This window comes from Acomys minous, assembly GCF_964271855.1.
Source record: "Acomys minous genome assembly, chromosome: 11".
In the NCBI taxonomy this organism is placed as follows: domain Eukaryota; kingdom Metazoa; phylum Chordata; class Mammalia; order Rodentia; family Muridae; genus Acomys; species Acomys minous.
This window is the reverse complement of record NC_140492.1, coordinates 36,185,429-36,198,600: the sequence shown is the minus strand read 5'-3', so window position 1 is coordinate 36,198,600 and position 13,172 is coordinate 36,185,429. Positions and strand designations below refer to the sequence as shown.

Genomic DNA, 13,172 nt, shown 5'->3' with positions numbered 1-13,172 from the left:
TCAGTCAGAGAGAAGTATAGTGGAGGACAAAAGATGCTGTCTGGTCCTTAGGGATTCCTCAGAGAGAAATTAACATCCTTTCCTGGGTAAGGAGGAATGGCTGCTCTTCAAGAGGATCTGGGTTCAATTCCCAGTAACCATATGGCAGCTCACAACTCTGTAATTCCAGTTCCAGGGGCTCTGACACTCACACAGACACACATGAATACAAAACACCATTGCACATAAAATAAAAATGAATAAATCTTTTAAGAAAAAAAATTAGCATGCTCCACTATCTGATTCATAGGTAATTAAAAGTAGAGGGTAAATTTCTTGCAACACACTATCTTTTCCTCTGCAAAGTTGGGACCAACCGTCCATGTGGTCTGTGTAAACGCTGATTAAGAAACAAGGACTAGAGTCCAAGTCCCAGTAACCGCGTATGTATGTGACTCTGCCATGGTGATCACTGAGAACCTATGAGGCCCTTGGTCATTTGAATTGCTGAATGTTCCCTTCCTAGTCTCACAGCTAGAGAAGAGGTCAGTGCCATGACAGAGTATAGTGGGCCAGTGGCTCAACAGTGCAGCCCAGGCGGGGCTAAAAATGTTGGAGTTTAGAAAACCTTCTTAAAACTCTGGGGAGACCCTGACATGTAGCTGTGGTGACTTGTTTCCACATGTGCATTAGGTAGAAACTTGTACCGTGTGCTGCTTTGCGCTGGACATTCTCTCAGCGCAAAGTCACCTTGCACATGAAGGCTGGTTTCTGTAGACTAGTTCTCTGTGTGTAAGTAACGCGTGTCCCTGCCTCACGATCACCATGAAGGTTGGTGGAAAGGCGTGAAGCAGTTCCTCCCAGCCAAGTCAGTGGAACATGAGGAGACGCCAGTCCGCTACAGCAATAGTGAAGTCAGTCACCTGAGTGCGAGGGAAGTCACCACAGTGCTGCAAGCTGATTCTGCAGGTAAGACTGCGCAGCCCTCAGTGCCAGGCAGGAGGGGGAACACTGTGTCCCAAACACTTCAGCATCTACTGTCTCTTTGACCGGTTTTGTATGTTGAAGATAATCTATGTTCTGGGGCTGGGGAGATGGCCTGGCACTGGTGGCTCTTGGAGAGGACATGAGTTCCATTCCCAACACCCACAAGGCTGCTGCTCACAGCCACCTGCACCTCTAGTTCTGGGTGAGGAGCTGCCCTCTTCTGTCCTCTGCAGGCACCAAGCCCACACACAGTCCACAGACATGTATGTAGGCAAACATTCATACCTATAAAAAAAAAATTCTTTTTAAGATAAACTATGTTCTGAAAACTTTTTGAAAAAAATGACCTGGAGACGAATCAGTTTCTGCCTGCGTGTTCTGTTCATGAAACTGAAGCATTCCTTTCTAAAGACACTGGGCATTCTGTCCATCAGCTTGGAGATTGCTTGTCCAATAAATAGGTGAGAGACACTGTCTCAAGGAACAAGGTCTGGTGGCACTCAGAGGAAGGATAGCAGGCTACCAAGAAGAGACTTGATACGCTCTGAGCATATATAGGGGGAAGAGGTCCCCATCAGTCACAATCATAGGGGAAGAGAGTAAGGGGAAATGGGAGGGAGGGAGGAATGGGAGGATATAAGGGATGGGATAACCATTGAGATATAATATGAATAAATTAATAAAATATATTTAAAAAGAAAGAAAGAAACAAGGTAAACAGCTCTTGAGAAACAATGCACAGTGTTGACCTCTGGCCTCCACGTGTACATGAATGTCAGTACACAAGACAATAAAAGACCAGGAAAGTCTGAAAGAGCCTGGCCATGGCATCCTGCTGCCCTACTGCATGGCCGTCTCACCATTTCCTGACAGTTCCAAAGGGAAACCAGGTAATGTTTCCCAAGACTAATACTTACTCCGTGAATGAAATACTTCATTCCATTTGGGTACGCTTGTAAATCTAAAGAACATGCAGAAATATATGAGGGAGGCTTTTTGGCATGTCAGGTTACTACTGTGAGGTACTGGTCCCTCTGGGTGGGAATTCTATAGCTTTACATTGATAAAGACAAAAGTGCCACGGTGAAATGTTTGTTTTTGTGCAACCTGTAGCTGCCACCTTAAAGTATGTCATCTCTGTCCCATAGAATATGCACAGCCCCTCGTGGGAGGAATTGTTGGCACACTCCATCAGAGATCGACCTTTAAGCCTGAGGAAGGGAAAGCAGCAGGCTATGCGGACCCAGATGCTTACAACTCCACAGTGCAGGAGGTGTACCATGCCTACGCTGAACCGCTGCCCATAACGGGGCCTGAGTATGCAACCCCGATCATCTTGGACATGTCGGGGCGCCCCACAGCCTCAGTTGGTGTGCCCTCCACATCCACTTTCAGAACTGCAGGGACCCAACCTCCCGCTTTAGTGGGAACTTACAACACACTTCTCTCCAGGACTGACAGCTGCTCCTCGGGTCAGGCTCAGTACGACACCCCGAAAGGTGGGAAGCCAGCAGCTGCTCCAGAGGAACTGGTCTACCAGGTACCGCAGAGCACCCAGGAAGTATCAGGAGCAGGAAGGGATGAGAAATTTGATGCTTTTAAAGAAATCCTTTGAAGGTGGTGCTGCTTTTTTTTTTTCCTTTTTTTTTTTTTTTTACAAAGCATCCATTTAAAGCACATGGCTTTTTAATTCTTAGTGGTAGTAATCGTAGAATCGTATCTGTCACGGAAGTGGTTAGGGGACTGTGGTGATCCAGGTACAAGGAACTACTTATCTTGCCATCTTGCTTTAAAGGTGTTGCTGTGTGGCACAGTTACTGCTTGCCTGTTACATTTCAAGCATCCTGTTGGTTACTACTGTAAAACACTATTTTTAATACAGAAAAGGCTCCCTATAATGCACTTCAAAGAAACTGAAAATCACTCAGTATTTATTACCATGCTGCAGTTACACTAATGAACTTGAGATGGTTATGTAAGCCTTGCTGGCAATACTGCGTGGTACTGTTCTTGAAATACCGAATGGCTTGAAATTCTCCCTTCGTGAAAGGTGGGTACTATCACGCTTTCTTCCTCTTTGAATCCTGCGTTACTGTCGGCATTCTTCTTTTCCTCACAACAGTGATCGATAAGCATTGTTCTAGCGACCGCCGTGTACGTCTCTATTTCCCTAGAGCAGTGCGCACTTAGAGTACACTGCCTTGCAGTGAGCTGGGTGACTGACTTCTTGTTTGATGACACTTTTGACAGCATTAACTCCTCATGGTACAGGACCTGGTCTCACCTCTGTTCGTCCCACCCAGGACCTTTGTGGCCTCGCTCCATCCACCTTGTGTTCATAAATACAGGCGGCCTCCTTTTCAGTAGGCAGTCACAGGAAACCATTCTTTCCTGTCTTTAAGTACACTTCTCCACATGGAGATGGGAGAAAAGCAACTTACCATCCAGAAAAGCTATAAAGGGTCACTCTGCTTTATTCTGAAGTAATATGTGAATTACTTTAGGGAAAAAATTAAAGGGAGACTAAAACTTAGCCTCCTTTGCCTTATTTACACACAAGCCCAAATGCACAATTTTTCTGTGAGTCCCAAGGTGTTTTGTAATTTTAGTCAAATACTTTTTAATTTTCTTCAGTAACTCATTGTAAGAAAATGAACATGAGCCAGGCCCATTGGCTCAGGCCTGCAATCCCAAGTATATGGGAGGCTGAGGCAAGAGGACCCCAAGTTCAATGGGTTATGGTCTACAGAGTGAGTTTAGACCTAACTTAGACCACTCAGAAAATCCTATCTCAAAATAAGGGGTGGGGACATGTCTTAGTGGTTTAGGGCATTGTGAGGCCCCAGGTTCAATCCCCAGCACTACAGAAAGAAAAAGGAGCAACATGCATCCTTCAGGTCTCTGTGATTCTGCCTTCTGTCTGGGAAGAGGCCTAAGCAATCCTTCCTGTCAGAGCAGGTTGACAGATGCCCTGGCGCCTGAGTTGTATGTGATTCTTCCCAGCAGCCTGCTTGCCACTGCTTGAACACAACCTGCCTTGCATACATTTCAGGTAGAGTAAATTAGATATTTCAGTGTATTAACCTGTCGTACAGAAACTGTCTTCTGGTATTGTAGGCTGGCAAGATAACTGAAGAAGCACATCAGATGTAAACACAGCTCCCTGTCTCTACAAACCTATTGGTATTTTAGGTTTAAAGTATACTTGGCCATCAGGTCCTAGGCATTTTTCTCAGCTTGTGCCATCCAGGTTATCGTATTGCCAGCGTGCACTAAATTTGGATAGAAGTAAACAGTATTGACAAGAACATCAGTATTGCTTCAGAGACAGAACTGTTTGGTTCTGCAGGTTCCCGGCCACCTCCTCATAGGACTTTTGTTGCTTTTATTGTATTTTGCCTTTTGTCTTGCAGACTTTGAGACACGATCTCACTGGTTGAAAAATCAGCACACATTTTGTTTCAAGGTAACAAAGCACAGGTGTTGAACTTGTACACAAACACATAAGAGTGTGTAGAGCACATGACGCAGGTGTCCCTTCCCAGGTGGGACAAAGCAAACCCTCTGCCGTTTTATTTTTATTCATGCTTAGGACGCAGAGTAGAGTTCAGTTGAGTCAGATACCTGCTGGAAGCTTTAAGAGACATTGTGAAGGTGAAGAAGTCGTTTTCCCAAAGAAGCCTGCCATCTGGTGTAACTAACTGTGTGTCCCAGGCCGACTTCTCCCCAGAACTTTTCAAAAGCCAAGTGAGGCCACGATTGTTTATGAGATGTGTATTATAAGGCTCAATTCCAGTGGCCACTGTGCTGTCCTTGAGCTCTTCCTATGGTTTTCATGAAATACCTGGTTATTTTTATATATTTTTACTTTGCAGATAAAGAGCTGAGCCTGATTCAAATGATTTTTTTCTGGTTTTGTCCTTGCCCTTTTTAGTGTTGGTGTTATAGATTATCTTAGCTTCTTAGTCACTTACGTGTGGACAATCAAGTAAAATGTGAAAGTAACCACTTTTTGACCAAACACCTTAATTTTTTTTAATTCTTTGCTTGAAATATTCAATACTTAAGTCACTGTGGCTTATTAGGTTTTTGTTTCCTAATAATATGAGTATAGAAATTTAGACAGCAGTGTGGCAAGTACAGCCTTTGGAGGTTTCAGAAAATTACACTGATTTGGCTGTTACTTGATCCTTGGAACCAGCACAGAAAAAAAAATATTGTGAATTCTGGTTTGCGTTTTATTAAATGCTGTTTGTAGATCCAAGCAGTTCCTGTTGAACGTGCCAGGTCTAGTCCAGTTTTATTTAATTCTTGCCTCACTATTTGCACTTTCCGTTGAACAATGGTTTTACTCGCTGTTCACATAGAGAATTTCTGCAGTCAGGCCAGCTACGGTGTGTTCTGTGTGGGTTTCTCCTCTCCCTGCCCCCGAGGGTGAAGCATTAAAAGTGGGTGTAGCCACAAAGCTGTGGCCAGGGATGGAGTGGGAGCTTCTGTGCCTTGGTTCTATGTCATCACCTGGAGAGTAGCAAACAAAGGCAGACAAGACCACTAGAAAGAACCCAGAGATTATGGGGGATACTGGAAGGTTCCAGATCCTCCATGGAGAACTGACAGGGCTCTGTATAAAAAAAAAAAAAGAGTTGTAAATTCTACCTTTGAGTTGAACTTGAAGTCCCTAAACTGCAAACTCTAGGGAATTGGATGGTTATAGAGTGTTTAGGTGAACTGTGGCCCCAATTCTCATTTAGTCCAACTTGTGTGTAGTTTCTCTCATTTTTCATTTTTGGCACTGGGAATGGTAAAAATAAAACATGTATTGAGATGCAGAGGAAGTGAAAATGGCTTGAGTGTCAGTTATATTCTCCCAGAATGTATTTTTCTTACCTCGGCATGTACTGTAGTCACTTAATATTTGTATATGTTGCTAGAATTTAGGCTGTTGAAAATAGTGAGATTCTAATGTGTTTTTAATAAATTATATATATAATGTGTGTGTATGTGTGTCTTTCTCAGATTATTTGGATTAAAATAAAACAACCTTGACACCATACTCTATAAAGTGCCAAATTTCTCTGTGTTGGCAACAGTTGCATTTTATGGCCAATATTTTTCTCCTCTTGCTCCCTCCCTTCCCTGCACCAGCTCCACCCTGCTCAAGCCGGACTCACTAACGCAGTGCATTGTGCGCAGCCCAGCTCCTTACAGCTGTGTAGTAGAAGGGAAACACCCTATGAACAAATAGTCACCTGGTGCCCAGCTGGACACTGCCAGTGAGCTGGCCTCACTATCAGATCCCAACCAATCAGCAACTGAGTCACCCGCCTATTTACAAGCTGGTTTTCCGTATTTCATTTATTCTTTTTCTAGTATTTCACTCTTTATATATACTCTCTTTAGGGAGGCAAATTGGTTGCAAGTAACACCAACACTTCCAATAATGCTTGCCGTTCAAAGGACAGTCATTCTTCTCTCAGCTGAGGGGTCTGACAATATTTGAATGTGCCCTCATCTCTACTGTTGTTTTCCCTTGCCACTCTACCCCCAGGAGCCTTTGGTTGTGCATATTAACAGTTGAAAGGGCAAACTTGCCCCAACAGGGCTGGCCTTTGTCTGTCTCATCACGTCTCATGTAGCTGAAATGCTTCATTGAAGGCTAAAATTAGTCATGTGAAATAGGATATTTTTCCCATACTCAAATCTTAAGGCTTTACTTGCATTGTTTTACTTTTCTAATTTGCTTCAAATAAACATTTAAATTTAGTGAATACATTAAACTGGGAAAGTAAGTTTTCTCATTCTTGAACTTGATAACCTTTTTTTGAACAGTTCAACTGACATACACCTTTAATCCCAGCATTCTGGAGGCAGAGGCAGGCTCAACCTGGAGCACAAGGCCAGGCTGGACTACACTGTGGTTTCTAAGCCATCCCGAGCGACATAGTCACTGTCTAAAAAACTTTGGGTTTTTTTTGTGTGTGTGTGTATGTGTGTGTGTGTGTGTTTATTTAAAAAATAGTGCTGTACGGCACAGTGGCACACAGCTGTAATCCCAGAATTTGGGCAGCTGAGGCAAGAGAACCAAGTTCAAGGCCATCCTAGGTTACATAGTAAGAACCTGCCCCCCCCCCCCAAAAAAAGCAAAATGTCAGGATGTTCATCAGGGTGAGAGTGCTTGTCTAGCATGTATAAAGCTATGGTTTCCTCCCTAACACAGCAGATTATTACTGGTTTAATTAATTGCAGGGGGACTTAATTAAACCACTACAAACACCATGGGCTTCCATAGCCAGTGGGTTCCAGTTTTCTGCACCTGACTCCCAGTCACATGTGCAGGAATACAAATCTTAACATCTCAAAATGACACAAGACTATCAGAACTAATGAAGTCAACTGAATTGCCTAGAACTCTTCAGATGAAGGAACTACAGAAGGGCACATTAAAATAAAACACCAGCTTGTTTTAAAAACAACATAATCAAAACTTTACATGTTTCCCTGATATCTTAACTAAAAGGGGTTTTTTGTTGTTTTTCATAAATACATTCATAGAAATTTAGCTGGTGGTTATAAATCACCAGGCAGCAACAGACTTAATATACATAATTATTTGATAAGTTCAACATATTTAAAAATAAACTAAACTTTGCAGTACAAAAATAAAACTAATACTGTTTAGCGTCATCTTTTCAATCTATATGGTCAATCCTGAGTCAAGTTGATTACCATTTTTTTCTTTATAATGTTCATTAAAAAAAGCTGTTCGGCAGTCACATTGTGATAGTCATTCTGAAAAAGAAAACGAAATAGGATTGGCATCAGTCCTACTCTCCAGACATTATCAAAGATAATCTGCATGGCAAAAGTTCCTCACAATAAGCTCCGATGTCAGTAACAATTTACATGGATTTTGCTCAAGAGCTTCCCCTAAGTCTCACTTTCCACCTGCATTTCACTTGTAATAGTGAACTATATAGAGACCAAAAACTTAAAGTCAGAATGTGCAATATAAGAGTAGCATCGCTGGGCGTGGTGGCGCATGCCTTTAACCCCAGCACTCGGGAGGCACAGGCAGGCATATTGCTGTGAGTTCGAGGCCAACCTGGTCTACAAAACAAGTCCAGGACAGCCAAGGCTACACAGAGAGACCCTGTCTCAAAAAACAAAACAAAACAAAACAAAAGAGTAGCACCCATAACAGAATTCCTTACAGCCTGGGTGGGATCATACTTACTGTGTGACCCTCCTGCTTCCATGTTTAAAACAACAAATCTAAGCCTGACACAGTTGTGCAATGCATACGATTGACAAGGAGAAGCAGGAGACTCATTGGTGAAGGCCAGCCTGGGTTACAAAAGGAGTCCCTGCCCCAAGATATGTTTGAAGAGGTCAGAGATGTTAGCTCAGTTGCAGGGTATTTGCTTAGCCTCCTGAATGCCTGAGTTCTGTTCCTCATACTGCAAAACTAGCAAGTCTGGAGTGGGGTGTGAGGCTTAATAGTTGAGTGTCTGCCTGGCATCATACAGTACCACAAAAAAAATTTTTTTAATCTTTTCTCTTGATAACCCCAGGAAGTTGCTTCACTATACTGGTCTTGTTTTAATATTCTACAAGTGCTGTAGGAAATTAGAGCTAAAGAAAAAGCTCAAAATTCGTTCCAAGCTTAAACATTTGGTTTCATGTTAGAGGAACAAAAGGCAGCAGTAAAATCCAGCATGAATATCACCTCCCCAGCTCTGAGATATTCAGGGGTTATTTAACAGCCATATACTTTATAGAAACTCATATGCCAAGGTTTTAAACATATTTTTGTGTCATTTATGGTATATCATTAAGGACTACAAAAGTAGGAAATTCTTTCACATTCAAAACTTGACTTTCAAGGTCAAGTCTACCAGTATCAGTGTCTGACCGAAAGGATCATGACCTTATAAAGAGGTCTGCTGCAGGCTAGAGAGAGGGCTCAGTGGATAAGAGCACTGGCTGCTCTTCCAGAGGTCCTGAGTTCAATTCCCAGCAACCACCTGGTGGCTCACAACCATCTATAATGCGATCTCATGCCCTCTTCTGGTCTGCATGTGTACATGCAGATAGGACATTTATATGCATTAAGTAAATAAATAAAGTTTTTTTTTAAGTCAGCTGCATTGTCGTCTTGAAGTCTTTAGTAGGGGCACATGTCTCTAGACTACCTTGTCTACTTAACTAGAAATATGAACATAATTACCATTGCCATAGTGATGATTTGGTGAGTTCCTCTGTCTCAGACACAACAGTTAATTATATTAAATATTGTTTTAAAAAAAAAATCTAAAATAAGACTCAGTCTCTATTGTGGGTTGATAAAACAATCACCATGAGGCTATCCAAAGAATCTAAGACCCACAAGTTAGAAACTGCTTCTGTAAGTAAAACGGCCTCTGGACCAGAATCCTGGTTTTAGCCTTTGGGAGGTCAAGAGTGTGAAAGCACATAGGCAGCTAGAGACAAAATTCAGATGGTCAAGGTATACGCAAAGACCTGAGTTCCGCCTCCAGCACATGCCTAAGAAGCTAGGCATGGTGACTGTGGTCATACTTGTGATCCCAACACTGTACAGGTGATAACAGACTGATCTCTGGCTGGCTGGCCAGGCAGCCTAGATGGCTTTGTCAATTCTGTACCAGTGAGAAACTGTTAAACAAGGTGAGGAGTAACGTTTGACATTGACCTCTGGCCCCTAGACACCCACACATATATGCACCTACAAATGTGAACGCAGTACACATAATTTTAAAAGTAAGGTTTGTTTTTTTTTTTTCAAACAGTAACAGAAAAATTACCTGGCTCATCAAAGACATGGTGGCATTCCCGTAGTAGTGTAAAGGACTGTTTGGGCTGTGAACGTTGTACTTAAAGCCAGCGATGTGAACTTCACTGCATATGTGAAATGCCATTGTGATGGCAATGATTCCTGTTGTAGGGTGTTTGGGTTTCTAAGAAGAAAGGAGAAACTTAAAAATAAGTTGCATTCTTCCCAAACATGGTTGGCTGGCCTAGTCTGATGAAAACGATTTCTAAAGATGAAAAAGAAAATAATTAAGCCGTCATTATGCCCTAAGACTCAAGCCCCACACTACTCTGAAAAGGACATACACTATGGTTGATATCTTGGAAGGTCTCTAAGATAAACTACAGCTGCAGCTTTAGATCAGAGGGCAGCTGTGAAGTGTACTATGCTGTGTTTGAACAAAAAGGAAACATTATGAATCCAGCTCCCATGGAAAAGACAAAACCTTTGGAGAACTGAGAATATCAACAAAATGGCAGGACACTCCTTTCACTAACTTACGGGCTCGTGATCTACATTTTTTTTTTCCTCTCCCTCTTTCCAGCCTTTGGAGGAGAGCACTCTCTCACGCACTCCCACAATGGTGTGTCACCTTCCAACATATGATAGGAACTTCCAAAACTGAGCTAAGAGAGCCACTTCTTGATTAGTGGTATACCTCTGGTATTTCATACAGCATGAAGTTGACTAACACAGAGTGCTTGAGACACTTCTTTGTACACTGAAAAGCTCCATGCTTGCCCTGAAGCTATTCTGCACACAAGGCTGCTGACCAACCCACTGGTCATGGTGGCCTTTGCCCTACAACACTGAAGATGAGGCTCTAAGAAATGAATTGTTGGACATTTTGGAAAAAGCTTGTGAAGACTGTACAAAGATAAATGAAACCCATAGTACACACTTCCTTCTTTTTTTTTTTTTTTGGTTTTTCGAGACAGGGTTTCTCTATGTAGCCTTGGCTGTCCTGGACTCGCTTTGTAGACCAGGCTGGCCTCGAACTCACAGCTATCCGCCTGCCTCTGCCTCCCGAGTGCTGGGATTAAAGGCGTGCGCCACCACGCCTGGCTCCCAAAGTACACACTTCTTGATTAAGGTCATTTCTTTTACAACCCATCGAACATCAGATAATATCCATCTGGTGTCTAATTTCATGAACTCATTTGTAGTCCTAAGAAAATACCATCTGAGCCATGGTCCTTAGCAGTCTCTGAAAGCTCTAATGTTCCTTTGTGCCCTTGGCTGGATTTTTAATTTGAAACAATGTGATGATACATACGTACCTCACCTTTGGGAAACTTTGTGGGAAGTTGGAGCAGGTGGTAAGCTGCTTCTCTGGTAATATATGGATCTAATATTCTGATTTGGTATCGTTTATAGATCAGGTTTAAGGCTGGTTTCTTCCAAAAACCATTAGTGTTCTGAAATAAAGGACATGGAAAATGGGACGCTGCGAATGTATTTTGTTTTAAGGGGGAAAAATATTGAAAGCAATCTGAAGCTAAATAGTTTTGCAGACTTACTATGTTTTTACCTATCAGTATTTCCAACAGCCACCTTAAATCCTGTGGCTTAAAAACAATGAGGACCGCTGTAGTATTGGGATCGTTGTGAGTGGGGTCCGAAAAGACAGACTCTGGATAAAAAAGCCTGAAGGTTGTTCTTCTCCCAACTTCCTCCTCATGTCCTAACACAGGACCATTATTCATCCTGTGGGTATTAAGACGACAACATATACAGCGTGAGTGGAGTACAAGCCATTTTCACCAAGTCCTGGACAGGCATCATCATTATTCCTGTACTCTGCAGCCCCAAGACAACTGATTAACATCTTGCAGTAACAACCAGGAAAATAATTCTTTTTCACAAGACAGTCCATCTGTACTCAGAAACCAGTTGTAACATTCATTCGGTCTGACCTGCGCATGACTAAAAGAAATGAGAATACAGAACCACGGAATGATTACAGTTGAAAGAGCCCATGGTGGATAACCCACCTTGGCTTTACCGCTAATGCCCCTGAGGTCCTGGGGAAGTTATATGCCTACAGGCTATATAGCCCCAAAATAGGTGGATGACACCTACATGACTGATAGCGTGAAGAATCACATTTGAGCCTAGCATGAAAACCCATTGAAATTGTGTTCTGGGCTGGATAGATGGCTCAGTGGTTAAGAGCATTTAGTGTTCTTCCAGAAGACTAAAAGTTTAGTTCCCAGCACCCATGTGCTGGCCCACAACCAACCCGAACTCTGGTTCTAGTGGATCCCAGTGCCCTCTTCTGGTCTCCATAGGGACCAGACATACACACTGTGTGTGTGTACATCCACACAGGCAAATACTCATAAAATAAAAGTAAGTCCCTATTTTATTTTTCTTTAAGTATTCTGAAATTAACCCCATTAAAAAAAATCTGTACCACTCAGCACAAACAGATGAATGCCTTTTGCGACTGAACTAAAAACACTGCAAAAGATCTGCTGCTGGGTTAGTGTAAGTTCACGGCCAAGGTTAGACACTCACTGTGCACACACTCTAAAGAATTGTTTTGTTTCTAAAACAATGTCCCCTGGGAGGATAAATACTGTTTTACCCTTTTGCCACCAACTCTATGTAATGCAAGACACCTGAAGGGGCTTTCTTTCACAATGGATTCATGGTATTTCCTTGCGAAGACTTACCGAGGTTCTAAAAATTCTCAGAGTTAAACGTCTGTATGTGAGGACTAAATAAATCCGATTGCTTTATACATTACTACAGCTTCTTCAAAATGTGTAATAAAGCAAAAGTAAGATGACCCTGCTATGAGGAAGTCAGTTTGTGACCCTGACACACTGCAAGGCCTTCCCAGTGTACACTAGTAAGATGGCTGCTTAAAGCTACTTCTAACGCGCACGCATGTACACGTGTACACGTACACACACACACACACACACACACACACACACACACACACGGGAGGGAGAGGGGGAGAGCTGGAAAGGGAGACTATTACCCAGAGTAGAACCTTATTTCTCTTCCATTCAGACAATAGAGGTAGGAGAGGTATTTCCCCCACACGCTGTATCAGACTGTAGCTCTAGCCACAGTCATGAGTCTCCTTCCCGTTGCAGAAAATGAATCACCCTTGAGCTTTTACTCCTATGGCCTCTTTTTTTTTAATTCTTTTTATTAAATATTTTTACACATACATTTATATTATTACACACACACACATATATAAAATAAACTACCTACATCAAGATGAACCATGAAACAATCAGGAATTATATAAATGTTACATTCTTAGTGTTTTGGCTATTTATATTTGGCAGCCTTGAAGAAAACATCTTTCTTATCTTGGTGAGTCTAAAATTCTGAATATAAATCAATATCTATC

General features: G+C 42.2%; 2 protein-coding genes across 8 annotated transcripts in view; one reads left to right on the top strand and one right to left on the bottom strand.

Annotated features, from left to right (window-relative positions):
* Positions 1 to 6,019, top strand: part of DCBLD2 (discoidin, CUB and LCCL domain containing 2) — a 60,895-nt gene extending 54,876 nt beyond the window's left edge. The window contains exons 15-17 of one of the 2 annotated variants that reach the window (XM_084801238.1): positions 811 to 948; positions 2,115 to 2,506; positions 2,915 to 6,019. In XM_084801238.1, coding sequence (XP_084657364.1) covers positions 811 to 948; positions 2,115 to 2,506; positions 2,915 to 2,923 — 539 coding nt within the window. In that variant the 3' untranslated portion in view covers positions 2,924 to 6,019. Of the gene's footprint in view, positions 1 to 810; positions 949 to 2,114 lie in introns of both variants that reach the window. The other variant, XM_084801237.1, reaches the window with a different exon arrangement.
* A 284-nt stretch (positions 6,020 to 6,303) lies between these two features.
* Positions 6,304 to 13,172, bottom strand: part of ST3GAL6 (ST3 beta-galactoside alpha-2,3-sialyltransferase 6) — a 55,208-nt gene continuing 48,339 nt past the window's right edge. For 5 of the 6 annotated variants that reach the window (XM_084801256.1, XM_084801252.1, XM_084801253.1 and 2 more), the window contains 4 exons: positions 11,317 to 11,503; positions 11,077 to 11,214; positions 9,789 to 9,941; positions 6,304 to 7,755 (listed from right to left, as the gene is read on the bottom strand). In XM_084801256.1, coding sequence (XP_084657382.1) covers positions 7,669 to 7,755; positions 9,789 to 9,941; positions 11,077 to 11,214; positions 11,317 to 11,503 — 565 coding nt within the window. In that variant the 3' untranslated portion in view covers positions 6,304 to 7,668. The remainder of the gene's footprint in view (positions 7,756 to 9,788; positions 9,942 to 11,076; positions 11,215 to 11,316; positions 11,504 to 13,172) is intronic. The other variant, XR_014783067.1, reaches the window with a different exon arrangement.